We start from the raw sequence: 25,977 nt of genomic DNA, 5'->3' as shown, positions 1-25,977 counted from the left end.
CTGTGCAGCCACCCCCACCATCCATCTCCAGAACTTTCCATCTCCCCAAACTGAGACTCAGTCCCCATGAAGCACCGACTCCCTGTCCCCTGGCCTCTCCTGGGCTCCCACCATCTACTCTGTCTCTGTGGACGGGGCTCCTCCAGGGAACCCCCTGTGAGTTGGGTCACACAGGATGTTGCCCTTCTGTGTCTGGCTTCTGTCACTCTGCACAGTGTCCTCCGGGTCCGTCCACGTGGTGGCAGGTGACAGGACGTCCTTTCTTCTTCAGGCTGAATAACAACATTTCATTACATGGACAATCCACATTTTGTGTGCCCACTCACCTGTTGATAGATAAGGGCTGTTCCCATCTCTTGGCTGTTGCGGATTATGCTGCTGTGAACAGGGGTGTACAAATACCTCTTCAGGATTCTTCTTTCCATTCTTTTGGATATACAACCCAAAGTGAGATTGCTGTATCACAGGGTAGCTCCATTTTAAACTTTTTGAGGAACGACCATACTATTTTGGCTGCACCGTTTTATAATCCCACCAACATACATAGTATGGATTATAAATATGTTTACATATATACTATATATACGTTTATATACTTATGTGTGTGTGTGCATATACATATACATACATATATATATACATACATATATATACTGTGTTCATATATATATATATATATATATATATATATATATATGAACTTGAACTCAGGACCCTGAGATCAAGAGTCACTCGCTCCACCGACTGAGCCAGCCAGGCGCCGCATTCTTACAATTTTTCATTAAGATGTTGGCCTAACCCTCCAGGCTCCAGGGAGCCTCCCCTCCCCACCATATCCCTCATTTGTCCAGGTCAAGGTAGCATCTAGGGTAGATCTTGGTATACACTCGGCACGCGGTTTTATGTGAACACATGAATGAGTGAGAACGGGATTCTCGTGGGTCCGGGACAAGAGTCCAGCGGGGAGAAAGGAAGCACTCATTGACTCAAGTCGGCTGCACACCAGGGCGGAGGTAAGCTTTAGGGGTAAACGGAGCAGGTTCCCAGGCACAAGACGCGCCTGTAGGGCTCGCCTCGTCCAGCAGGGGGCACTTCAGGGCAACGTGTTCCTAAAACGCAAATTAATAGCAAATGCATGACAGCTGGTCCTGACGGACTTCGTTGTTGTTGTTGTTGTTGTTGTTGTTGTTGTTGTTGTTGTTGTTGTTGTTGTTTTTTGATCAGGCGCGCAGTAGACAGCCCAGGCGCCGTCGGGGCCTCGGGCTCAAGATGGCTTTGCTGCCATAGCTCAGTGCCGGGCGGCGGCGCCGGCGAAGCCCCTGGAGGCCGCAGGCGGGGCCGCCCGCACCCTCCGTCCCTCCCCCCGCGGCCACCTGTCCCTGCCCACGGGTCCGCGAAGCGCATCGGTTCCTCGAGGGCTGGAGTTTCTGATCAGGCGCGCTGCGGGCAGCCGCTCCCGGGGTCCCTTGCGGCGGCGTCCCGGGGGCCTGCGGGGGCCTCGGAGCAAGATGGCGGCAGCGGGGTCCGTGAGGCGCGGGCGGCGGCGACCGCGGCGCCAGTGAGCGGCCCGGGGGCCCGGGCGGCTCCGGGCCGGGGTCCCGCTTCGGGACGGACCATGCTACGCTCCACCGGTTTCTTCCGGGCCATCGACTGCCCCTACTGGGCTGGGGCGCCCGGGGGGCCCTGCCGGCGGCCCTACTGCCACTTCCGGCACCGCGGGGCCCGGGGCCCCGGCGCGCTGGTCGGCGGTGGAGCGGCGCCCCCCGCGGCAGGTAATGCCCGACCTGGGCTTGGCTCCCCGACCCGGGGCTAGACTCCACGGCTGGGACTTTCCCGGCTCCTCCGTTCTCGGCCCAGACCCCTCTCCGGACGCTGGTGGGCGTCGTCTCGCCAGCCGGGACCGGGACCACCCACCCCGGGGCCCGGTGCAAGTCGCGGCATCTGTGCGAGCCTCCGTTTCCATGAGCGTACGGTGTAACCGTGAGGGGGCATGCCGTCCTAGAGCTGTCGCGAGGGTGCAGTGAGCTAGCGCAGGCCGAACGCTGAGCACGGGGCTCGGGAAACGAGCGCGGCTGACACTGGTCCGCAGGCCCAGGACTCCCCTGCCTCTACTCGCACTCGAGTTTCTCGCTGGGGTGACCATCCCCGCCGCGCCCCCAACCCCAGGTGCTGTGGCAGCTCTTGTTTGCTGCTGCGTTGCGTTCCCCCTCCGCGCCTCCAGTAGTGGGGTCGGGAGGGTCTTAGGAGCACCTATTGTGTGTCGAGCCCTGTGTCAGACGCAGCTGGACAGGGAGTAAGCCAAACCCGAGGGACTGGGACGGGAGGGCGGATAGGCTCCCAGGAAATGACCTTCTTTCGGTTGGGCAGAGAATGTTAGCGGGCTGCACGTCGTATCCTCGCGGTGATTGTCATTGTCATGGCAGAGTTTGGTGAAAGCTGGGAGCTCTTCTTGTAGGAGGTGTGGGATTTCAGCGGAGACTTTAAGAACGGGGCGGGGGGGGGGGGGGGAGGAGGACATCGCAGGGAAAGGCTTGGAGGGAGGATTAAGTGGTGTCATTCCTTCTGAGGGAAACTCAGGCTCCCGCTGGTGATCTCTGTCCTTCAGGACTGGCTCTCCCTTTCCATCAGACCCAGACTCCCTCATTCAGCCTCAATTTCAAATTCCCTCTCTGTCTTTCCCCAGGAAAAATGTCTTTTATTTCAGAACCGTCTTCGAAAGAGGAGTGCGCCGGCTGGGATTAAATAATAGGCCTGTTTTCCCATTTTGCCAAGGAAAGAATAGGAGGGTTTTTTTAATTTCTCGCACGAATTTGTTTAGCCCCCCGCACCTGCAGCTGACGGTTTGCAGACAGCCAGATGCGAGCGTTCATTGCCTGGCTCCCCACCTATTCTGGGCACGGGGCATTCAGAGCTGCGAGCCACGGGCGCCGCCGTCAGGAACCTGTTGAGAAGACAAAACAGAGGTGCCCCCTGGTACCTCAGCATCGGGTCATTATCACTCCCGTCTCTCGTGGGGGCCAGGAAGGTGGCGGACAGCACGTTGGAGGCATCTGGGAGTCAGCGCCCCGCTGACGTGTGGAGGCGCGGTTTCTTGACTCCATTTGTTTGCCTCTTGGTGTCATATGCATTGCTTTGCAAAGAGCCCCCTGGGTTTTGGGTTCCTCTGGGTGAGTCCAGAGAGGGCCGGCCCACTCCCTTATGCCCCTGACGTTCTGACTTGGCCCCAAGTCTGCGTGTTGCCTTCCAGCCTTCCGTTCTGGGGTGTTGATTTCTGTCCTCGTGTGTCCCTCCCGTGGTAAGTCACTTTTCAGATTTCTTTCTACGTCAAGAATGGCCAGTGAGTTTCCTAAAGGATCATTTCTAGGAGGCTGTTTGGTGAGGAAGTCCTGTGTGCCCCACTTGCTATAGGGGAAAAATGCAGCTGTCTACCCCTTTCCATGGTGGGTCTGCATTTTCTTTTTGCAGGGAAGGGAGGGAGGGGAGGGAGGGGAGGGAAGGCCTGCTTTCTGGTGGCGCCGCTTCTCCTGCAGAGGGGCAGGGCCAAATCCCAGCTCAGCCTCTTCCTTGCCGTGCAGCCCCTCTGACCCTCTGTTTCCTTCTCCGTGGCATGCTTCTGGGGTCGCTGCCCTGTGAGGACGCCAGGGGAGAGTGTGTGCCTAGTCCTTTCCCTCCCTTTCAGCTTCCCCCTGCTCCAGATTTTGACAAGCTCGGTTTCCTGTGGGTCGGAAGAGGCCGCAGCGGTCCAGATGTGCACAGGGAGGCGCTCTTGCCAGGGTGGGCTGGGCCAGCTTTGCTTGGACTCATTTTTAAGCAACAGCGTTGCTAAGGTGCTTGGTGGACGCAGCCTGCAGGAGGGACGTTGGGGTCCCCGTGAGGCCCAGCACCTCCAGTCTTGGGCCACTGGGTGCCTGAGACTTTTGGCAGAGTCTGAGGCCCGTGAGGGGCCGGGGCAGGGATCCTGTTCCTTCCAGACCTTCGGCTCCAGCCCCGTGCCTCCCAGTGTGGGATTCAGGATCCCCACCTCCGAACTTCGGTGTGATATTGCCCAGTTTCGGCAGCACGCACTTGGGCAGGCTCTCTATGACTCTGAATGGTAGGGATGATTGTCCCCATTTTACAGATGAGGAAACTGAGGCCCAGAGATGGGAAGCCACTCTCCTGTGTGCACGTGGCCGGTAAGTGGGGTTATGGGATTGAGTTTGGGCAGTCAGGCCCTCGCCCCACGCACCACCTTCCTCCAGTTTCTGCTGCCCAGCACCTGCGTGGCTCGCACACGCCTGGGCACCCACGGTGTGTCAGGCTCAGCGCTCTGCGCTCTGCCCTGGGGCCGGCAGGTCACAGCGAGGCTTGGGAGACACAGAATTGTGACACCTGAACACGAAACCTGAGGACAGGCTGGAAGGCAGGAGCGGTCACGGCCGTGGCAGGGGCGGCGGCTCTCGGGGCAGCCCTGCCCCTGGGCTTCACATTTAAGCCCTTGAAGGCCCTGCGTGGTCTGGAGCCCCGAGAGCGAGCACCGCTTCTGTAGGGCAGCTCTGAGCCCACAGAGTCCTGCAGAGGAGGGGGCTGGAGCCAGAGAAATAATGCCTCCCAGCAGAGGGTGGGTTCTGTTTCCTCCGCGAGCGGACTCGGGACAGGAAGGGCACGGCCTCAACGAACAGGCAGCCCCCGAGGCGTGGCCACGCTGCCCCTCTGCTGCTTCCTCTGTGGGCAGGGTGCCGGTGGGTTTCAGGGGGCGACTCCCCCCACCATGGAAGTGTGCTTTCCTGCGTCCAGCCCGTCAGCGCCGTGACCGTTTCTGTGCCCTGAGGCCGCGGGAGAACCCCAGCAGAGCCTGGTGTCTGGAGGCCTGGCCGGGCCGAGCAAGGACCCTGCACCGTTTGCTCGCTGGTGGGCACGTGGGCTTGAGTTGGGCGTCCTGCAGGGTCTGGGTGGGAGCTCTCAAGCTGGTTGGAGGAATAGTAGTCCCCCGTCCTCGGGGCCAGGCCTGCCGTGGGGGGTGTGCTGGGCGCCCCCGGTCGTGACGCCCCTACCCCAGCTGCAGTGACAACAGACGTTCCCCGGTGTCACCCAGTATCCCTTGGTCATAGGCTGATTCTCACTGCAGCCACTTTACTTTGTTTTTCAACTTCAGCCCCTGCCGCTCCCCAGATGCCGCAGCCCCCAGGGGCCCAGCCGCGCAGGCCTCCCACGGGAGAAGCCGTTGGTACCCTTGGTGGTGCTTCTGCTGTGCCGTTGCTGGTTTTCTGTGAGGATGGCATTAGAGGAGAGATGTGGGGGTTTTCTGGGCCCCCGGGTGCGCCCTGCCTGTGGTTTCAGGGGCGGAGTCCCAGCCGGTGAAGCCTGCACGTTACCTCTGTTCAGAGCACTTCTTTTCAGGACTTGGGTAACGTTTGTTTTAAAAACATTGGACGATCCCCAAAAATCCGAAGAAACACGTGGAAATTGCTGCAAATCCGTGCCTCCTGGCTTGCGGTGCTCCCCCTGGCCTGAGCTGGAGGAGGCCTGCTGTCCTTTCACGTAGCTGTGACCCTGCTGCACTGGTGACGTCGGATCGTGTTTTCCGAGGCTCCGCAGCCCCAGTGAGGAGAGGGGCCGTCCTGGGACCGAGTCCCCAGCTTTCCACACCTGGCAGTCCTCTGGATGCCCGAGGAGCCTTAAAAAACCTGCCTTCGCACCCCGAGCCGGTCTGGAGCCACACACCTATCGCTGTGTCTGCACATAAAGCTGCTGATGGCCCTGTGACCCTGCCCCCGGGGGACTCGGAGTGGTGTCTGGGGAGGTCTGTGCTTGTCGGTTCGGAGGAGCTCCTGGCGTGGAGCGGGTGGGGGCGCCCCTCCCCGTGGTGCTGAGCACCCAGCCCCCGCGTGGGGCTGGCTGCGCGGGGTTCTCCAGGGGCTTCGGGAGGAGGTGCGGCCAAGGCGGGGGTGCGCGGCCCCGAATGAGGGCGTTCCTGGCTCCGCTTTCTGTTGTGCAGAGAGCCCGTCTGGCCGGGGGCCTCCAGCAGGTCAGCGGTACCGCCTGGGCCTCAGTTATCCCTTCCGTGCAGCGAGTAATGACACGGGCCCTCGGCGGACAGAGCTGCAGGCACGTTCTCCCCCTCTGCAGCCCGTATCCCCTTTGCACAATAATCCGTGGGGCTGTCGAGGGGTGTGCGCACGGGGATTCTTTCTGCTCCGTGTGCGTGTGCAGTGGGCAGACCGGTCGGTGTGATGTGCACGACGAACAGCCGGGCGCTAAGAAGCAGATGGGCAGCGGGTAGGAGGCATGGGGCTCCCCGGAGCCTGGAGCCCCCCGGGCGGACTGCCGGGGAATCAGGGAGACGCCTCCTGGCCACCGCTCTCCTCCTTCGCGATAGCTGCGTCCTCCAGGGTTTCTGCCGTTGGCTTGTGCCTTTTGAGGGAGCGGGCACGTGTGCTCGCCGTGTGAGGGCCTCTGGTCTGGCGGCCCCCCAGGCGCTGCAGGTTTCTGGAAACGGCCACGTGGAGCACCTGGGGGAACCTGCTTTTGCTGTAGTTTGCTGGAGAACAGGGTGGGAGGCTGATGGGGGGCCCAGCTCTGGGGGTGGGGCTTGGCCTGGACACGTGCGTACACAGGCAGGTATAGCTGGGTCTTGGGTGTCTTCTGTAAAATCGGGAGCTAGCCCCAGGACCCTGCAAGGGCTCTTCCGGATGGATCTGAATTCAGTACATACCTGTGGACCAGGATGGGGCACCGTGGAAGCAAAGGATTGGTGTCCAGCACAGATAGGGGCTGGGGTCTGGGGAACTGGAGGTTGCAGGGACATCGGGCGGGTGTCCCCAAGCAAGTGGTTGCCGAACTGGGTTTTGAAGGGTGAGTGGAAGTTTGCCTGGCGGCTGGAAACAGGGGTGGGCAGATGGTAATCCCTGGTTGGGACTGGGAGACAGTGCAGTGAAAGGCCTGGAATCTTCTGTCCTGTGGTTTTGGGGGGAACTGGGGCGGGGGAGGGGAGGCTGCCCGCCAGCATCGCCGCCATCCCCGGCGGCTCCAGCAGGGGTCAGTGTTGTGACACTGATTCTGACTCCTCCAGCACGGGCCCCTGAGTCCTGCTGTGGTCTGGGAGTCCGCCCCACAGACTGGGAGGTGGGGGTGGGTGCAGGGGACAGGGGGAGGCAAAGCCCAGGAGGTAACGGGGAGGGCGTGTCCGGGTAGCACTGGGACCGCTTTCACTCCAGGCACATCCGGGTGAAGCTTGTCCCTATGTGTCCTAGTTGACGGTCACACAACACTGTTGTTTGTCCTGGGAGACCTGTGTGCTCTTCTCCAGCGGAGTGGCCCAGAGGGCCCTCAAAGAGCAGGAATGTGGGTGCTGTTTCAGGAGACAGGGCCCAAAAGCTCTGGGGCTCCCATCCCCACGCACCCATGAGCACAGGCCTGCCCAAGCAGCTGAGTCCCACCTCTTCTGCAGGGACAGTCTCGGAGGGCTGCCTGGAGGAGCCGCTGAGACAGTCCATCGGGCTCTGGGCAGGAAGCTGTCCAAATATGTGGGTGGGGGAGGGGCTGGCCCACCTGGGAAATCTGTCCTCATCACTCCCCGCCTCCCCAACCCCCCCCCCCCCCCGCCCCAGCCCAGCACCTTCCTGGGGGGTCAAGTAATAGAAGCCACTGATGCTGATGGGTGATGTTGGTGTGTGGGCTCGTAGGGGCCACAGCCGGCTCCCCCTGTGTCTCGAACCCACGTTCCAGGAATGGCCGTGACGGGCATGGCCTTCCTTCCCTGCCAGCTTCACCTGGAGCATCCCGAGCACACTGTTCCACGTTCCAGGCCTCCCAGGACCTCCCAGGAACCTGTGTTGTGGAGGAAGGTGACCCCAGGAACATCCACTGGCCAGCGTGTTGGAAATGCACCAGGGCCAGAGCGAGAGAAGTGCTGAAATCGTGTGTTCGGACCCTGAAAGTGATCTGCGCCTGCCGCGGACTGGCTGTGAGGGCAGAAGGGGGGCCGCGGTGTTCCATGCTCGTGGTGGCCTGGCCGCAGGAGCAGAGGGGGCGCCGCAGAGAACGGGCCACGGTCGGCTGCACCCCTGGGAGGCCCGTTGTTGCCAGTGCGGCCTAGTCCTTCGAGGGTGCCGTTCTGTTGCGTTTTTGTGCTCTTTAGGGATTTCTGGGTTCTCTTTGTTTTTTTGGCCTGTGCCGTATGCTTCCCTGTGTTTTTGCAGCATGGTTGAGCCCCGTCGTATTTAGACTCCGCGACTCCACGTGGGTACTGCTGTCCTGGTCCTCCCAGGATCAGGCCCTGGGGAGAGCGCGGAGTGCCGAGCCACCGGTATTCCCAGGTGTGCCTGGGGCCCTCGCCTCGAGCTTGCTTCTGGGCTGGGGGCTTTAGAGCTGAGGGGAGGCTCCAGGGGGCAGAGGGCAGTGAGGGGAGGCCGTCCAGGGGTCGGGCCGTCCAGTGTCATCAGCCCAAGGTGGAGGTGGACCCCAGGCCCCGCTCCCCAGGCACAGCCCGGGTGTCCCTCACGTGCACTCCCAAACACCTGCTTCTGTTGGCTGTCACAGTTCTCTTGCTGCGTGTCCGGGGTGCCACAGGCAGCCACAGGCCTCTGCCCTCTGCTCCGGAATGAGTGAGTGGCCAGGTACTTTTTCCCTGGGCTTCAGGCTCCTGCTCTGTCCAGTGGGGCACTTGGATGTCCAGGAGTGGGGTGTCGGGGGCCCCGGGAACAGGGCCTCTGGGCCTGGAGGGGAGTAGTGACAGCCAGCCCCTCTGAGGACCTGGGGACTGCCCTGCCCCCCATAGGGGTGGTGAGCGCTCAGAACCGCTGTGCCCCCGTTGGTTATCCACCCTGCATTCCAGCCGAGCCAGCCAGGGCTGGCCGACAGCCAGTGTCCTTTCTGCCACCGTGGTCTTCTGGGGATGTCCGCCCTCTCTGCGAGGCCTCGCGCCCTATGCAGTCCTCAGAACGTGGCTGGGTTTACTGTCTCCACTTAGGCCCCACACAAGCAGCCAATGTGTCCTGCTTATCTCTGGTGCTGTAGGGACCGTCTCCTCCTGTGCCCCCCGTGCGGGGTCAGCCGGCTGTCTCCGCCACCGCCACCGCCACCGCCAGCCGGGTTGGAGGAGAGCCCCGCTGATGTCTTATCCGAGCTCAAAGCCGGGGTGGGACCGCTGTGCGCTGTGTGCTTATCGGCTTTGGACCTTGGGCCGAGTAGAAGGAGGGGAGCGGCGACGGCCAGCCCTTCAGAAGGCAGCGCCGGCTCCCCTTTCCGGAGGGGGGAGAGGACCCAGGCTTTGGGGTCAGACCTCTCCAGCTGGGCGGGGCTGGCAGCTAGGCTGGCCAAGACTCCGGCTCCTTATCTGTGGAAGGAGGGCTCTGTCCGTGCCTGAAGTTCACGGTGGGGCTCCCGGACCTCCCCCAGTGTGGCCTCCGTGCTCGGCTGTCTCGTCGAGTCCGCGTGCGTTGTGGACGGCAGGCTGCGCGCTGTTGTCCAGAGTGGAGTGAGGCACAGAGGCGCGGGTGCGGCCAGAATTGGGTGTCTCCCGGCAGGGGGAAGGGTCGGAGTGACTGGGGCCGGCTGCCCTATCCTGCTGTTCTCTCAGCCCCGTGCGGTCTCCATAGCGAGCCTTGACCCAGCCCCAATGGGCTCTTGCACTCAGTGACCCACAGCCCTGGAAAGCGGGGGTCTGGCCTTTCCTTGTGGGGATGGGGAAGCAGGCCTGGAAGCCTGTCCTAGAGGCTGGTGGTCAGAGAGGGTGTCGGGCCTCCATGGCCGGGAGAGCCAGAGGAGGGCGGCTCTGTCCTTCAGCAGGGCAGGTCTGGTGGACGCGTGGCCTCCGAGGGCACAGAACCGAGGCTCAGGCACCGCCAGGGGAAGACTTGGCCTGTGTGGGCTGGCGGCAGGGGTGGGAAGAGGCATTTGGTGACTTTCCTTTTCCAAAAATCAGCCCAAATGATCTTGCTTTTCCAGGGGCAAACCCCCACGGGAGCGCTCTTGGCTCCCGTCCGGATCAACCCCCTCATCATTGGAAGACGCCTTCCACGGTGCCCTGAGGGCCGGCCTCGCAAGGTGCCACCTGCCCAGAGCCTTCGGCTGTGCTCCCGCAGGCGGGTGGGCACTGCCCCCAGGGCACCCTGCGGCTTGCAAAACATTTTCTTGGGGAGCTCCTCCAGTTCCCACAGGCTGTGCCAGGGACCCGGCCCTCCGAAGCAGGGTGGGGCAGGGGCCACGTGCCTGGAACAGGTAGCTTTTGCTCTCCCCTCCCCCAAGCCTCAAGTAGCCTTGGCTGGGGCTCAGCGGGCGCCTGCCTGCAGGGACTGAACTCTGGGCTCCCTGTGCCACGAGGTTGTAGCAGAGCTCCTGGCAGCTGCACTCAAAGCTCCTAGACCTGTCTAGAGACCCTCAGGCTATTGATGAAAACTTACAGGACCAGTGGGGAACCAGAAGCCCCACAGGGGCAGGCTCTTGGCCTTGACCTTCTTAGGCCCACTGAGGGTGTTGCTTTTTGCTTTGTGGTTTTGAAGGCAGCCTCCAGCTGGGGCTGAACGCGCCCTGTGTTGGCAGGGCTCATACCAAGGGGCTGGGTGCTTGGACTGGGCTCAGCCGGGGGCTGCACCCCCTTCAGAGTCTGAGCTGCTGAGACCCCAAGTGCACTCGCCCCTTCCCGGTTGAGAGGCCAGGGTGCTTGGAGGCTAGAGAGGGTGGAGCGAGCCGGTGTGACTGCCCTGACAATGCCAGTATGGGCTCCAAGGTGGAAAACGAGACGGCCTCCCTCCTGGCCTGTCTGCCTCCGGTTCCCCAGAGCTGAGGTGGCCTCAGGCTCTTTGTGGGGCCTCCTCTCTCCCTCCCTTGGGGGGAAAGCCTTCCTTTCAAAATGTAAAGTGGCTTCATTACTTGGAACCAGGCTAAGGGGCCCCTGGCTGCCCTGCATTGTTTGTAGCCCTTTTCCCTGGGGAAGGGTAGGGAAAAGACCCCCATCGGTGCCTCCCTGACCGGCCCCTGGGGGAGGGGCATTGCCGCTAGGTGGACCCTAACTCCCATCTCCCCCATCAGGGGGAGGGCTCTTAGCCAAAGGAGGGCAGCGTGGGGAGTGAGGTGGGCTGGGCCGGAGGCCCCTTGAGACCCGCCAGTCCAGCCCCTCCAAGCCCCTGGTGGACGTGCCCAGTAAGTGCCCCCCAGCTTGTGGCTGGTCTGGGCGCTTCCGCTCTGCTGGCAGCCAGGACTTCTGCGGGGAGGAGAGGGCAGGGCACTGTCTTCCCTCTGTTCACTCAGGGGTCGTTAGGCTGGGGCGGGTCTCCCATTGGTGCCTTTGGATTGGTTGGGGGGTCAAGGTGGGCTGGGAGGGAGGCCCCCCTCTGGGTGGTCCCTCCACCTCTTACCAGGGGCGGCTGTGCGCCCTGCCCCCAGTCTCCCTCCCCCGTACCCTCTAGTTTTCAGCCGTGAGGTGGGGGGCATGGAGTGGCTGCCCCCCCCCCCCCCCCCGCCGGCTCTGGTTTTGCCTCCCTGTCTGCGTCTGAAGCATTTCTGTCCGCTCCTTTTCTCCCGAGTATGACTTAAGATGTGGGCTCCAAGGCAAAAGGCAAGCCACAGGCCGCAGTCTCTTCCCTCCCTCGGGCCCCAGGCGGCCCCAGCCCCAGCGCTGTCCCCTGCAAAGCTCCCTGTCCCCTGAAGGCAGGCAGGCAGGCAGCCACACGGTTTGGTTTCCTTTCCTTTGTCGAGTTTCCTGGGGCCTGAAAACAACACAAGATTTCCTTACCTGAAGAGGTCAGAGGTGCAAAATAGGTCTCACCGGGCTACATCCAGGTGTGGGCAGGGCTGGTCCTTTCTGGAGGTTCCAGGGGAGAGTCGCTGCCACACGGTCAACCACAGGGCATCGGATCTATTGACATATTCTTCGGTGATGGTATAGAATTATCTCCGGTAAGGTCTTTTAAGTTTGTGAGTATAGTTGACCTACACTGTTACGTTACTTTCAGGCATACTGCTTAGCGGTTTGAAAAGTTTGTACGTTACGCTAGGTTTTTTTAAAGCACATTCTACGCTTTAGATGGGATTTCTAACAAAGTCTCTGAATTCTGGAATACGTCAACACGGCGAACTTGAATCTGGTGTATTGTCCCTTTCTTGGAACGGTGGGCTTCATTTGGTCACATTTTATGGAGAATTTCCGCACCTCTGTCCATGAGGGAGAGTTTCTGCTGGGTTTCGTGCCGACGTTGGTGGCACTGGTCGTGCTGGTCTCGTAGACCATGCCCTGGAACCTGGAACAGAAGCAGGATTGTCTGTCTCACAGCCGCCCCGGGGTGGGGGTGGGGGGGCGGGCATGACTGTTCAGACTGATAGAAACGGTAAAAGGACGTAAGGTGGGGCGCCTGGGTGGCTCAACCGGTTGGGGTCCGACTCTGGATCCCAGGCTCGTGGGTTGAGGTGGCCGCTGGCTTGCTCTCCACCCTACTTGGTGTTCTCAGAATGCGATGTGAATGTAAATGCTTTTTTCCGCTTTGCTCCGTGGGGCCGCAGCACGGCCAGCATTCTGCCTTTCCTGTCCCCTCACAATCGCGTGTGGGTGTCCTTCGTGACTCCGTGCTCCCTGACGGTGGGCCCCTCCGTGGCTCCGTGCTCTCCTGGCGCGTGCACGGCCCCGTGGACGTAACTGCGGGGAGCAAGTTTGTGGGACAGAGCCCTAGAGGTGACACCTCTGGGGTGGCCCTGACCCAGGGGAGGTGGGCGAGGGCCGTGGCTGCTCCCTGCCTGGCCGGCCAGCCTTCCGCGCACACCCTCCCGGCTCCCGTCCGTAGGAGGCAGCACGCCGTGGCTTCGGTGTGGGCCAGGTCCGTGGGACTCCCGTTCTCACTCCAGCTCCTGGAGCTACTTGTCCAGTCTGTGAGGTCGCCACTGCCCCACCCCATGCCGGGAGGTCTGTGGACGAGTGGCCGTGCCCCCGGTGCCCCTGCCTCCTGGCCGGGCGGCCTCCCTAGGGCTTTGCCAGAGGCCCCGCCCCCAGTTGGTTCTGCTTCTCTGCTCTTCCCCCGCGGCCCTCCGGGGCGACGCCCGGGTTGAGGCTGTGGCCCGACGTTGGCCCGCGTGGCTGCGGCTTCTTCGGGGGGCCTGCTCACTGCCGTTTTCTCCCGCTTCCCGTTTCAGGGCTTGGATATGACCCGTACAACCCCGAGCTGCCCAAGCCCCCCGTGCAGAGGGAGAATGGCGCCCTGGGCAGCGGGGGGGAGCCCCGCTCGGACATCCTGGAGCTGGAGCTGGTCAACCAGGCCATCGAGGCGGTGCGCTCGGAGGTAGAGCTGGAGCAGCGGCGCTACCAGGAGCTCCTGGAGACGGCCCGCGAGCACCGCTCGGCCGAGGCCCCTGCCGTGGCGCCCCGAGGCCCCGCCGCTAGTCCCGCCGCGGGCCTGGACGAGGACGCCTTCCCGCTGTCCTTCGATTACAACCCCGGCGGCCGCCCGGGCCTGTTGAGCCCCGATGCCGGCTACCAGCCCACTCCCCTGGCCACCGCCGCCGAGGCGGCCGGCAAGTACTCGCTGGCCGTGGATCGCGCTCAGGGCCACGGCGGAGGGGCTGGCGGCGCCTTGGAGTACGTGCCCAAGGCCGTGAGCCAGCCCCAGCGGTACAGCCGCCCCGTCCCCAGCGGCAAGTACGTGGTGGATGACTCCAAGCCGTCCACGGACCTGGAGTATGACCCTCTGTCCAACTTCTCTGCCCGGCTGCTCAGCAGGGCCAGCTCCAAAGACGACAGGGCCCCCAAGCGGCCCCGGGGCTCCCGGGGTAGCGAGCCCTACACGCCCGCCCTCAAGAAGCCCTGCGACCCCTTTGCCGGCTGCGACGCCAGGTTCTCAGACTCGGATGACGACGCCGCCGCTCCGGGTGATGGGCCGGTCACCACGAGCCCCCCGCGAGCCCAGGCGGGCCCCGAGGGCAAGGCCCCCGGGAAGCCGGCCTCCAGGGAGGTCCAGGAGACCGAGGAGGGCAGCCTGCGTGAGACCAAGGAGATGGCCGTGCAGTATGACGTCGAGGACCTCGGGCAGCCCCCCAAGGGTCCCGGTGGGGAGCCCGGGGCCAAGCCTGGCTCCCCGGCCAGGGCCTCGCAGGACCCCAGCGGCCCCAAGGAGGGGAGACCCAAGAAGAAGAGAGGCGGGGCCCTGCCCGCCCCTGGCCGCAAGGACGGTGTCCGGAGGAAGGACCGGGGTAAAGACGGAGAGCAGGGGCGGCCTGCCGGGAAGCCCTGTGCAGACCGGCGGGGCGCGCGGGCCGGCAGCCCCCGGCACAGGGCCAGGCAGCCCGAAGGGACCAAGAAAAAGCCATCTTCGGCCACCCCGGTGGCCAGCTCAGGGAACAGCCGGCCCGACCGCGGGGGTGCCCACCAGCTGCCAAGCAGGACGGGCGGGAAGACGCCGCCGGGGAAGCTGGCCGAGCGGAAGGCCCGCTCGCTGGACGAGGGTGCCTCCCGGGACGCCCCCAAGCTGCAGAAGCGGGCGCTGAGCCACGCGGACCTCTTTGGGGACGAGAGTGAGGATGAGGGCCTGGGCCCGGGGCCCGCGGCACCCCCCGCCCTGCCCTGCCTCAGCTCGGACTCGGACTCGGACTCGGACTCGGACCCGGACCACAGCCTGGGCTGCTCCCCCGCTCAGGGGCCGCGCAAGCGCCTCAAGGCCCCGCAGCCCCCCTGTCCTGCCCCTGCCCCCGCCCCCGCCCCCCCCTCCTCCTCCCCCTCCTCCTCCTCCTCCTCCTCCTCCTCCTCCTCCTCCGGGGCCGGTGGGGATGTGGACTACTCAGCTTTGGAGAAGGAGGTCGACTTTGACTCCGACCCCCTGGAGGAGTGTCTGCGCATCTTCAACGAGTCCACCAGTGTCAAGACAGAGGACAGAGGCCGGCAGGCCCGGCAGGTGCGCCCTGCTGGGGGGGTGCTCCCCTCCCTCCCTGTCCAGGAGCCCCTGCTGGCGCCCTGCTGCCCCTGCACCTTGTCCGGAAACAGAGCGCCAGGTCCCCCAGGCAGGGCCCGTGGCCACTGAGGCCCGGAAACCAGGGAGACCGGGCAGAGTTGTTGCGGGGGGGCAGCTCCCCTCTCCTTCGCCCTTCATCTCCCGCCCCCCCTCCTTCCCACGGTCTCTCTTCCCCTCCCCCCCACTTCCCTCTCCTTTCCCCCCTTTCTCCACTTCCCTTCCCTCTGCCTCCCTCCCTCCCCCTGTGCCCCTCTCATCCCCCCTCCACCTGCCTCCCTCTCTCCACTTTCCCCAGGCTACTCCTCTCGTCCTCCCCTCCCCACTTCCCTCCCTTTTCTCCTCCTCCTCCTTTCCCAACCTCTTTTCCACTCCTTCCCTCCCCCCTCCCTCTCCTCTCACTCTCCTCCCCCACCCCCCAAACTCCAGTGTGCCCACGTCCTGCCACCAGAGGGTGCTTGCTTTGAACAAAGCCAGAGGGGCTAGTCCCTGCTCAGAAACCTGCAGCTTCTGTGCGTGGCACAAGATGGGGCTGCCTGCTTGGTCCTTTAGTGCTCTGCTCTGTTCACAGACCTTTGAGGTGTTGCTGTTCAGATTTTTTCTCTCTCTTCCCACATTTCTGAGTTGCCCCGTGTGAGCTGGCGAGGGAGGGGAGCAGGAGGCAGTGGTTTGGGCCCGAGACCACCTTGGCCGGGGCCTGGGTCACACTCGGGCTGGGTGCGTCTGCGGGAGTCGCGTGCAGGACTGGCCAGCACTGGGGTTTCCCCATCTGTGAGTGGGCAGAGCACGCCTCCCGGTTGGGGGTGAGAGCCCCACATCGTGTTTCCAGACCCGGTAGGCCCTCCCTTGACTGTGTTCCCGGTTTCCCACCTCACTCTCCGTGTCCTTTCTGAGTTACATATTCGCAGCGGGGAGGGTAGAGGAGTCGCCGCGCTGGTGTGGGGGTGAGGTCTGAGGGAGGAACCTCATCGAGGATTGAATGTGTGTTGCAGCCTCCCAAGGAAGAGAAGGTCGAAGCCCAGGGCCATTCGGGCCTCACCACTCTGTTCCCAGGGCAGAAGCGGAGGATTTCTCATCTCTCCAAGCAAGGCAAGGAGGTAAAGTCCACTGCTGGGCCCTGAGGGGAGGCCGGTGGGAGAGAGAAGGCCCCCGGCCTCTGCTGACGGCTTCCACTGGCAGGCACGTGCCTGGCACTCCCCATGTGGTGGCAGAGACGTGCTTGGAGCCCACCTCCGGTCTTCGGTTCGGTGCCGGGGGGGTGGGTGGCGCGGGGCACGGAGGGGCACGGGGTCGGGGGGGAAACTGCTGGCTGTGAGCTGTGCTGTGTGATCTTGGACCGGTGGCCCGACCTTGCAGAGCTGGATCCCACCCCGAAGAGAGAAACAGCTGTCGGTGGCAGAGGGAAGGCTGGGGCAGAGGACCGGGCTCTCTGCCAAGCACCTGGGAGCTCTGGTGGATTCTATCACCAGACCCTTCCCCTGGCTAAGCTGAAGGCCAGAGAAAAGGAGTCAAGTGGGATTGGATTAGCGTGCCAATCCAATCAGGGGCCTAATGAGTCCCACCCACGCCGCGCCTATATCAGGGCCAAGGGCAGGGCCTAGGCATTCCGAGGCCAGGAGCCAAGAGAGCAGGGCAGCCGAGGTGCCATGGGACAGCGAGGCAACATGAGTTTGAGGGCCAATGCGTGGAGCTGGCTGGTTCCTGCCAGGGTATCTGAGCACTCAGAGGAGGGCGCCGGGGCCGCGTGCCTGGCCCCGGCCCCGGAGCCCCTGCCTTCCTGTCTGTGGCCCTACCGTCAGCCTTTTGCCCCGTGTGGCCTGCTCTGGGTGCTCCCAGCATACAGACCCCCCCGGGAATTTGTCATCACCCAGGCAGAGCCCGGGAGGAGAGGCCCAGCGCCCCCTGCCCGGCCTCCCACCGCCCAGGAGGTGTGCTACCGGCGGGCCCAGCAGGCCCAGAGGGACTCCGCCGCCTGGCTCCAGGCCACCCAGCAGCCGGCCGAGAAGCCGTCGTCCTCCGTCCACATCTCGGCCCCCGGCGAGAAGAGGAGGATCGCCCACGTCCCCAACCCCCGCCTGGCTGCAGGTGAGTCCCGGGGCGCAGGGGCTCGGGGGTGTGACAGGAGCCCAAGGCCAGGCTCTGCTTTTGCCAGCGATGTTGAACTCCAACAGGGCCCAGCTGGGGCCTCAGTGTGCTGGTCTGTGGAATGGGGATAAAAGTTTCCCTCCACTGTTAGCAGCAGGCTAACTCAGGCCTGATGCAGTGCCCGGCGGCTCCGGGCCTTTCCCGGCCTTGGTGTTGGTAGCCGGGGGCTGGCTGTGGAGGGTGTGCGGGGTGCCTTCTTCCCACCCCTCGTCTGTCTAACAGACCCAGAGAGTCTGTTGTGCCGGCTTCCTGCCTCCCTCTGAGGCCCCGACCCAGGGATCTCCCTGTGACTTCCACTCTGTCCCTGCCTGCCTGGTCTTTTTGTCCTTGCCTCCCCCGGGCTCCTGAGTGGGGGCACCGGGCTCTACACCGTGATCCCGGGAACGGGGGGGGGCTGGCCTCGGTGGTCTGTGGGGCTGGGGTCAGCGAGGCTGTGGCCCCGGAGGCGCTCAGCTTGGTTGAGTTGAGCCAGCTGGTCTGGAGGCCCCCGGGGCTGTGTTTCCTTCTGTCTTGTGGGTGCTTCCCCCGCTTGGTCTTGTCTGAGGGTCCGGTCAGACCTGCGTGGTCCGACCGGCAGGACACTCGCTGGCGTCTGCAGCTGGGGGATGTGGGGGGGCCCCTGGCTGCTCGGCCACCGGGAGGCCTCGTTCGGATGCACATTCAGCTTCTCTCGGGTTGTAGAGGCCCCCTGCCATCTGGCCAGCCTCGGGGGGCACGGGGGGGCGTCCTTGCTGCTGGTTCAGATACTCCCTGGAGTCACCAGGGCCTGAAGGGTGGGCCCCACGAGGTAGTCCTCCACAGCCCTCCCCTGCCTCTCCCTGCTTTCGGGTAAACTGTCTGGCTTCTGCTCCTTCCCCTCCCCAGGGCTCCCGAGTTAGAACTTGAGGGCAAGAAGTGTGCACTGTGGATCTTCAGTCGTGGTTTAGCTGCAGGGACAGGAGAGCACCCCGAACCGTGTGGATCCTGGGACGCGGACTCTCTCGTCATCCCACCCCTTCTGCACGTGACCGGGTCCCCTGGGTCATCCTCCATGGCTCGGGACAGTCCTTGCCACAGTCATCACCAGACATACTTGGGGTGGCATTAACTCGCAGATGGCCCGGCATCCTTAGACACGGTGGCAACCTTCCCGAGCTGCAGGGGGTCACCCCAAGTTCAGGAGTCCCCTCCGATGCCTCGTGCTGGCTTTCCTCCCCATGCACACCCCGGGTGCCGCACAAACAGTCCGTGTGTAAATGAACCTAAGAGCTGTCTTTCCGTTCCGGAAGAGCGCGCGTTTTCCGCCCGCTCTGCGGAGGCCGGCCCTGGCATGGGATGGGCCGCGGCCGGCTTGTGGTGCCACGGTCCCTCCAAGAGGCCGGGGGCCTGGGCCCCGTGCTCTCCTCATCCGCTCCCGTTCTTTTGTCGGCACAGAAGCCCCGTGCAGGCGCGTGCGCACACCCGCACCCCGGTCTCCGGCCCCCGCCGCCTCCCCGGAGCCCTCGGAAACAGCCCGGCAGGCGGGTGCCCTCCTCCCCGGGGAGGCGGGAGACTGTTTGGTTTGTGACCTCATCAAAGGGAGAGGCAGAACACACAGGCAGCGGAGGGCCGGCCCCGCCGGTCACAGTGACTGGGCCGGGGGCATCCTGTACCCTCTGGTCCGCAGCCCAGGAGCGAGGGCCTTTCCTCCCTCAAAGGTCAATGCCTCGGAGTCGGGGGCCGGAGCATGTGGCAGAGGCTTCCCACGCGCCCTGCCACTCGCCGGGCCGCCCCGGCGGAGACGTTGCCTGAGCCGGCCTCCGAAGCCCCATTTGCGTTCCCCCCTTCTCGATGGACTTGCCCGAACGCACATAGAGCCTGATGTCATTCCGTAGCCCGTGCCCCACAGCCCGGCCCGTCCCCCTGTGCTCCGAGATGCACGTCCTGCTGACGCTGAACGACCGCGGCTGCTGGGTGCTGTGCAGCTCGGTCATGGGTGTGCTCTCTTCCTGCTCTCACGTCCCCTGTGCCCCGCCAGCCCCCACAGGTGCCAAGAGGACCCTCGCCGCCAGCAGCGGCCAGCCTCCCAATGGCCCCGAACCGGGCGGCCAGCCCCTGAAGGCGCGCACGCTGTCCGGCATGGCGTCCAAGACCACCGCCACCGTCACCCCCAAGCGTGTTGCCCACAGCCCGTCTTTACAGGTGAGCGCCCGCCCCCCCGGGTCCCCTGCCGCGGGAACCTGGGCGCCTGGCTTGCCGACGCCCCTGTGCCGCGTGGGTGCTCCTCCCCTTCCGGCTCCCTCTGCTGCCTTTGCTAACCGACTCCCCTCGCCCAGGGCGGCTTCAGTTCATAGACACTGAGCAGCGGGCACGCTGCCATGTACCCCCCCCCCGCCCCCCCCACCACGCCTGCCCTCAGTTTCCCCTTTGGCCAACCCTGCCGTGGCTGTGCTGGCCTCAGTGAGCCAGGGATGAGCTCTCTCAGGCCCCGAAGCCCAGAGTTCCCAGCAGGGTCCACCCTGCGTGTGCGGTGTCCCGTGGGTTCTGCGATACACGTCAGGGGACCAGGCACGGTACAGGCCGTCTCTGATGGGTCTGTTTTCTCTAGAGTTTAAAGAAGCCCATTATCCCAAAAGAGTTTGGGGGCAAAGTCCCCACGGTCATCCGCCAACGGTATCTCAACCTGTTTATTGAGGAGTGTCTCAAATTCTGCTCTTCAAACCAGGAAGCCGTAGAGAAGGTGCGTGACCCTGGGAGGTGGCCGCGGGCCGGCTGGGGGGACAGCGGGCTGGGGTGTGTGTAGGGGTGGCCAGGTCCTAGGCCGAGGGGCCGGGACCTTCCACTCCCCCGAGCACAGGGCCACAGGGCTGTGGTGTGTGTCCTCAGGCGCTGAACGAGGAGAAGGTGGCCTACGACCGCAGCCCCAGCAAGAACATCTATCTGAACGTAGCTGTGAACACCCTCAAGAAGCTCCGGGGCCTGGTCCCCAGCCCCACACCTGGTCTCAACAGTAAATCGGGGCGGGGCGGCCAGGGGGTCACATCTGCGAGATCCGGGTCTGCGCCTCTAGCAGAGGGCCACGGGCTCCCCCGACGTGCTGGGGCTGCTCCCCACCCGGGCTGTGGGAGCGGTGGGGCGGGGACCCCAGCCGCCAGCTCTCTGCCGCTCCCGGGGCTGGGGGGGCAGACGGGGACGAAAGCCTGCGGGGAACGCTGGTGGCGGGTGCAGGCTGCCGCTTGTCGGGCCTCTGTCGGAGACGGCTTGGTGCCGTGCCCTCAGAGCAGCCTCTTCTCGCTGTTGACCACGCTCCTTAGAGAGCCGGGTCTCTCGAGCCGAAGGCCACCAGCTAATGGGGCGCCCTCTTCAGAGGCGGAGCTCGGTGGGGCCCGCTCTGTGCGTTAAGCTCGGGGTGGGGACGGGGAGGACGTTTCAGGACTGCCTCTCGCGGGCACGCTGCCGTGTCCGTCTGCAGGCCTCCCGGCTCTCCTGCTCTTGCCTTGGCCCCGGCCCCTCCACCCCCCACAGCTCCCCCTGGGCAGGTTCCAGGGGCCCCAGGAGGCCCGGGACTTCCAGGCCACCTGCAGCCCGTCCCAGAAGAGTTGAGGTCACAGGAGGTCAGGCCTCTGGCGAGGAGCAGGCCAGGGGACAGGGCAGTACGGAGGGGGAGGGTGCACTTGGGAGGGACGAAGGAGACTGAGTGTAGTTTTTACCCCTCCCCCTTCCAGAAACCAGCGGCCGGAGGGTTGTGTCCCACGAGATGGTGCTGGGGGGCAAGTTGGCCACCAAAACCAGCTTCTCACTCAGCCGCCCGAGCAGCCCCCGGGTGGAGGATCTGAAAGGTGACCTGCCTACCCCTCCACCCCCCCTCTCCCCCCGGGCCACCTGGGGGCCCAGCAGTGGCTGCCGTGGCCGAGCTCCTGTCCCCCCCGCCACGGCTGTCCTGGCCTCCCTGTGGGCTGACCACCTATGCCCGCTGTCCCCAGGGGCCGCCCTGTATGGCCGCCTCAAGGAATACCTGCTCACCGAGGACCAGCTCAAGGAGAACGGCTACCCCTTCCCTCACCCCGAGCGGCCGGGGGGCGCTGTCATCTTCACGGCCGAGGACAAGAAGCCCAAGGACTGTGAGTGGCCTTCAGCACCACCTGTGCTCGAGGAGGGGTAGGGAGACGGTGGCTCCGGGAGGGCTGCGTGGGGACAGGGCGCGGCAGGGCCTGATGCTTCCCCTCCCGCCCCGTAGCCGCCTGTAGAATCTGCTGCCGCTGTGGCACCGAGTACCTCGTGTCCTCATCCGGCCGCTGCGTGCGCGAAGAGGAGTGTTACTACCACTGGGGGCGGCTCCGCCGGAACCGAGGTGAGCCCCCCCCCCCCGCCCCGCCCCAGCACAGCGGGTGTCGGGGCTGTGCCTGGGGCACGGGGGAGGCTCGGCCCTGACCGCTGCCACCTCCCTTCCAGTGGCTGGCGGCTGGGAGACTCAGTACACGTGCTGCTCGGCTGCCATCGGCTCTGCCGGCTGTCAGGTCGCCAAGGTAGGTCTCCTGGGCCCGCCGATACTCCCTCATCTCGGGAAGGGCCCCCAGCCTGCCTAGAAATGAGGTGCAACCCGGGCCGGCCCCCTGATCCCCCGTTTCTGTCCTTCGATCGGAGAAAGCCCGGCACCAGCCTGGCCCCTCGAGCCTGCCGCCCTCACCCACCCTCCCCTCCCCTCCCCTCCCCTCCCCTCAGCAACACGTGCAGGACGGCCGGAAGGAGAACCTGGAAGGCTTTGTGAAAACTTTCGATAAAGAGCTTTCGGAAGATGCTCACCCGGGCGTTTATGCCCTTGACTGTGAAATGGTGAGCTGGCTGCCGTGGGTGTTCTGTTCGGTGGTCGTCCCGCTGCTGCGCCCACAGCTTTGAGGTGGGGGTGGGGGTGGGGGGTCTTAGGATAGAGAGCAGGTAGAGGGAGGAGCCGGGAGCAGAAGGGGGATCCTGCCAACGCCCCCCCCCCCCCCCCCCCCCCGCCCTGCCCGCGCCGTGTGCCGGGCTGCGTCCGTTGTGCCTCCTCGAGGCCTTGCCGGCAGCTTCTGAGAGAGGGCTCCCCCACCGCCACCCCCCCCCCCCCACCTCCAGCCAAGTAGACGCTCTGACCTCACTCCTCAGCCCACGCTGCGTGCCGTATGACACGGCCCTTGCTGGGTACTGGAATGCCGGCCAGAGGGCTCGGGGACCAGCGGCCTCGTCCTGAGAGCGCTGGGCGCGGGGCGGGGCGCACGGTCACGGGAGCCCTCTCGGCCCCGCAGTCCTACACCACGTATGGCCTGGAGCTGACGCGCGTCACGGTGGTGGACACAGACATGCGGGTGGTCTACGACACCTTTGTCAAGCCGGACAACGAGATCGTCGACTACAACACCAGGTGTGGCCGCGCCCGCCCCCCCCCAGCCCCCCCCAGGAGCGGGCACCCCGCCTCCCTCCCTGGCTACCTTCAGGCTCCCCGCTCCGCCCACACCAGGTTTTCAGGGGTCACTGAGGCTGACCTTGTGGACACGAGCATCTCGCTCCGGGATGTCCAGGCCGTCCTGCTGAGCATGTTCAGCGCCGACACCGTCCTCATCGGACACAGCCTAGAGAGCGACCTGCTGGCCTTGAAGGTACTGCCCGCTCCCGGGGGTCCTGGGCCTGGTGCCCTCCGTGGGGGGGGAGGGGGGGGTGGCAGTGGGAGCTGTGGGGGCGGGTCTGAGCCCCAGGCACCTTCCTACCCCGGCCCTCCTGGGGCCCTGGACCCGTGGTCTCTGCCCGCCCGCCCGCCCGCCCGCCCACAGGTCATTCACAGCACCGTGGTGGACACGTCCGTGCTCTTCCCGCACCGCCTGGGCCTCCCCTACAAGCGCTCCCTGCGGAACCTCATGGCCGACTACCTCAGACGGATCATCCAGGACAACGGTGAGCGGCCGGCGGGGGGCGGGGGCCGGGAGCGGCGGCCGGGCCCCGGGGGCGCAGCCACTCTGACGCGTCCATCCGCCCCGCAGTGGACGGGCACAGCTCCAGCGAGGACGCCAGCGCCTGCATGCACCTGGTGATCTGGAAGATCCGAGAAGACGCCAAGACCAAGCGGTGACCGCCGCCTGCCCGCCTCTCCCGCAGCCCCGGCCCGGCCTCTACCCCAGGCCTCTTCCAAAACAGTGCAATAAATCTCGAGAGCTAACCCTGTCCACATCGCTGAGACATGGAAACAGAGAGAGCGGGACGAGCCGGCGGCACAAGAGCCCCAAGCCGAGACCACCTGGAGCCCTGACACCCCCCCCCCCGCCCGACCTGGCCCCCTTGCGCCGCCCCCGCCTCTCCCCCCACCCCCCCCACTCTGTCCTCCAGAGACTGCTGCTCATTCCCAGACGGGACCGGGACAGACCCCACCCGGCACCCAGAGGGCCCTGCGGAGTCCCTGGCAGCCAGGCCTCCCGCCCCTGCCCCTTCTCCTGCCGGGCAGGCTTTTCACGGGTGTGTTTGAGACAGGGGTTGTCTTTTTTTATTTTGTATTGTTATTTTTATTATTTGTAATTTAAACCTGGCGATTCGCACAGTTGTCTTTCCCCACCGGAAAAGGAAGACCCTGGTGCTGCCTTCCCCGTTGGGGGCGGGGGAGCGGGGGGGGGGGAGAAGTCGGGGGGCCAGAAGCCGGCACCTTGGCAGCCACCAGGACGGAGAGTCCAGTCCGGCCCGGGCCGAGCGGGTGGAAACTGGCCTCCCCAAACCCACCTGGACTCCGTGACCTCTGGGAACGAAGCCAGCCCCCCCCCCCGCCACCCCCCAGGGCCTCGCCTTTGGGACCCCTCCAGGGCCCACCAGCCTCTGGACCCTGTCTTCCTGCTGGAGCCCCGCCCTCCCCCCGAGGGGCTGTCTGTAAAGGCCTGCAGCCCCCCTAGGGCCCTGACCCCTGGTCCCCTGACCCGAGGCAGGAACAGAATAAATGTTTGTATGGATTTTAGATCTCCTGGCGTCTGGTGGTGTTCTTGGTGCCTGGTGAGGCTCCACACTCAGCTGCCCCCAGGGTCCGGTCTGCCCCTAATTGGGGAAGCAGAAATAGAACCTTGTTTGTCTTCCCAAAAACCATCTCCTGCGGTCCCCGGGCCCGTCACGCTTCTGGCCCCCTTGGGGCTCTGTGATGGTGGAGGTGGTGACCCAGTCCTGTGAGCGGAGCTGGCCTGGCTGGCCGTCTTGCTTATCCGTGGGGCGGGGAGCGAGGAGCCCTGGAGAGCCACCGTGCTGTGTCTGAGGAGCTAACGCGGATAGGGGAGGGTGGCCACCTGCCCGCTCCCCAAGTGCCGGCCCGCTGCTCCCGGGAGGTGCTTGTGTGCACGGGGCTCAGTGATGGACTCGGCCTGTCACTTGTGCCTCTTGGGGGTGTTGAGGTCTCCACGGTTAGTCCATTCAAGACGCAAAGTGTAGCCAGAGATGAGCCCGTGGAGGGGCAGGTGGGGGGTGCCCTATGTGTGGAGGCAGGAGGGCTTTTGGAGGAGGGCCCCTGCCACTCCCACTTTGGCTTCTGCTAAAGGCCAAGAGGGCAGGTCCCAGGCTGAGGACACGGCAGCCTCTACCCCCGAAGCACCCTGGGCCAGCGCTGCCGAGGACTGGGTGCCCTCCAGATCCTGAGGGGCCCTCACTGGGGAGTGGTGACTGAGTCGGGGCCCCGGCCACTGTTGTGTCCCCCTGAGGCTGTTCTGACCATTTGACTTTCTCCCACCTCTTCTGTAAACAAGTAACTTTCCAAATAAATGGTGCAGGGCCATTTCTGTTTCTGTGTGGTGTCGTTCCCTTTCCCCAGAGCATAACGAGCCCCCCAGGGAGACCCAGAGGAGGGGTGCAAACTTTCAGCTGGCCAGTGAGGCTCTTGGGGCTGCAGGGAGGGAATGGGGTCCCCTGGGTCCTTCTCATTAACCACTGGGTACGGGCTGGGTGTTTGTTGAGTGAATGAATAAAAGGTTTACCAGTCCCCACCCCACCCCCCGCCCACCCTCAAAGGCCAAGGAGGGTGTGCAGACCAGGCTTCCTAGGAAGAGGGAGTGGGGAGGTTGCTGCTCTGACAGGGGTGGGGGGGGGGGTGGTCACAGCCTGTGTGCTGTCCTCACCACCCCATCGCTCCCTCATCACCAACATTTGCTCATAGGTGATGCTATGAAGGGCCCCAGTGCCAGGTGGAGAGGGGAGGCTGGGCATGGAGTCCAGCGCAGGGCAGAGGGGGGAAGGTGGTGACAGTGTGAAAGTGCCCAGAACCAACTACCTTCCTAATTTCCATATTTCCCAGAGGATTTCTAAGAGTGAAAATATGAAAGCGTTCAATCATCTCTTGTGTCCGCCCAAGTTCGCCCCTCCCCCTGAGTCCCCACTGCTGGGGACCCTAGCTTCAGCAGCCCCCCCAACCTGGCTCAAGCCCCCCCCCCCCCCCCAGCTCCCCCAGCCTCATGGCTGTCTCCCACCCCTATCACCTTCAGGAAGGCCCTCGGAGCCCTGGTCGCCCGCTGGGTGGGCTCACACCGGGCCAGAACTTCGTGGGCTTCCTCTAACGATCTCCTTTACCTCCCCCAGCCGAGCACCTAACACTGCACCTGAGCTTAGAAGGTGCTCATTAATGGGTGCCGGATGAAGGAGTGAAAACCCAGGACGAAGCTCAGACCTGTGATTACCTGTGCGTCCTTCCTGTGTCCCTAGCCCCACTCTGGTCCCGTCCAACCTCGGCCAGGGCCAATCCACTCTACGGAGGGTCTGCTTTACAAGGTTCCGCCCCTAAATTACGGGCCGATTAGTACCCAGGCCCGAATCGAGGCCCCCTATCCCGCCTTGCGGTGCAAGGTCCCGCCCACTGATCCTCCCCAGTCCGAGCCTGCCCTTATCTTGACATCCCTCAGCTCCTTGCAAAGACCCAACCCTGGATCTGGGCCTGCCGCTCCCCACCCCTGCACCGCCGCCTGCCACCACTCCAGAGGCCCCCCCC

At 64.5% G+C, this 25,977-nt stretch overlaps 1 protein-coding gene across 1 annotated transcript; it reads left to right on the top strand.

Annotated features, from left to right (window-relative positions):
* The first annotated feature begins 1,468 nt into the window (after positions 1 to 1,468).
* Positions 1,469 to 23,973, top strand: REXO1 (RNA exonuclease 1 homolog). Its single transcript, XM_078443704.2, has 16 exons — positions 1,469 to 1,772; positions 13,102 to 14,852; positions 15,899 to 16,003; positions 16,778 to 16,991; positions 19,048 to 19,211; positions 19,618 to 19,749; positions 19,896 to 20,019; positions 20,735 to 20,848; positions 20,993 to 21,130; positions 21,247 to 21,360; positions 21,462 to 21,535; positions 21,732 to 21,842; positions 22,289 to 22,404; positions 22,501 to 22,639; positions 22,811 to 22,931; positions 23,018 to 23,973. The coding sequence occupies exons 1-16, from the start codon at positions 1,616 to 1,618 to the stop codon at positions 23,104 to 23,106; spliced, it is 3,663 nt and encodes a 1,220-aa protein (XP_078299830.2). The 5' UTR covers positions 1,469 to 1,615; the 3' UTR covers positions 23,107 to 23,973.
* Positions 23,974 to 25,977: the final 2,004 nt, after the last annotated feature.

This window comes from Panthera onca, chromosome A2, assembly GCF_046562875.1.
Source record: "Panthera onca isolate mPanOnc1 chromosome A2, mPanOnc1 haplotype 2, whole genome shotgun sequence".
Classification (NCBI taxonomy): Eukaryota; Metazoa; Chordata; class Mammalia; order Carnivora; family Felidae; genus Panthera; species Panthera onca.
Note: the sequence above shows the minus strand (reverse complement) of the source record. Positions and strands in the feature narration are given on the sequence as shown.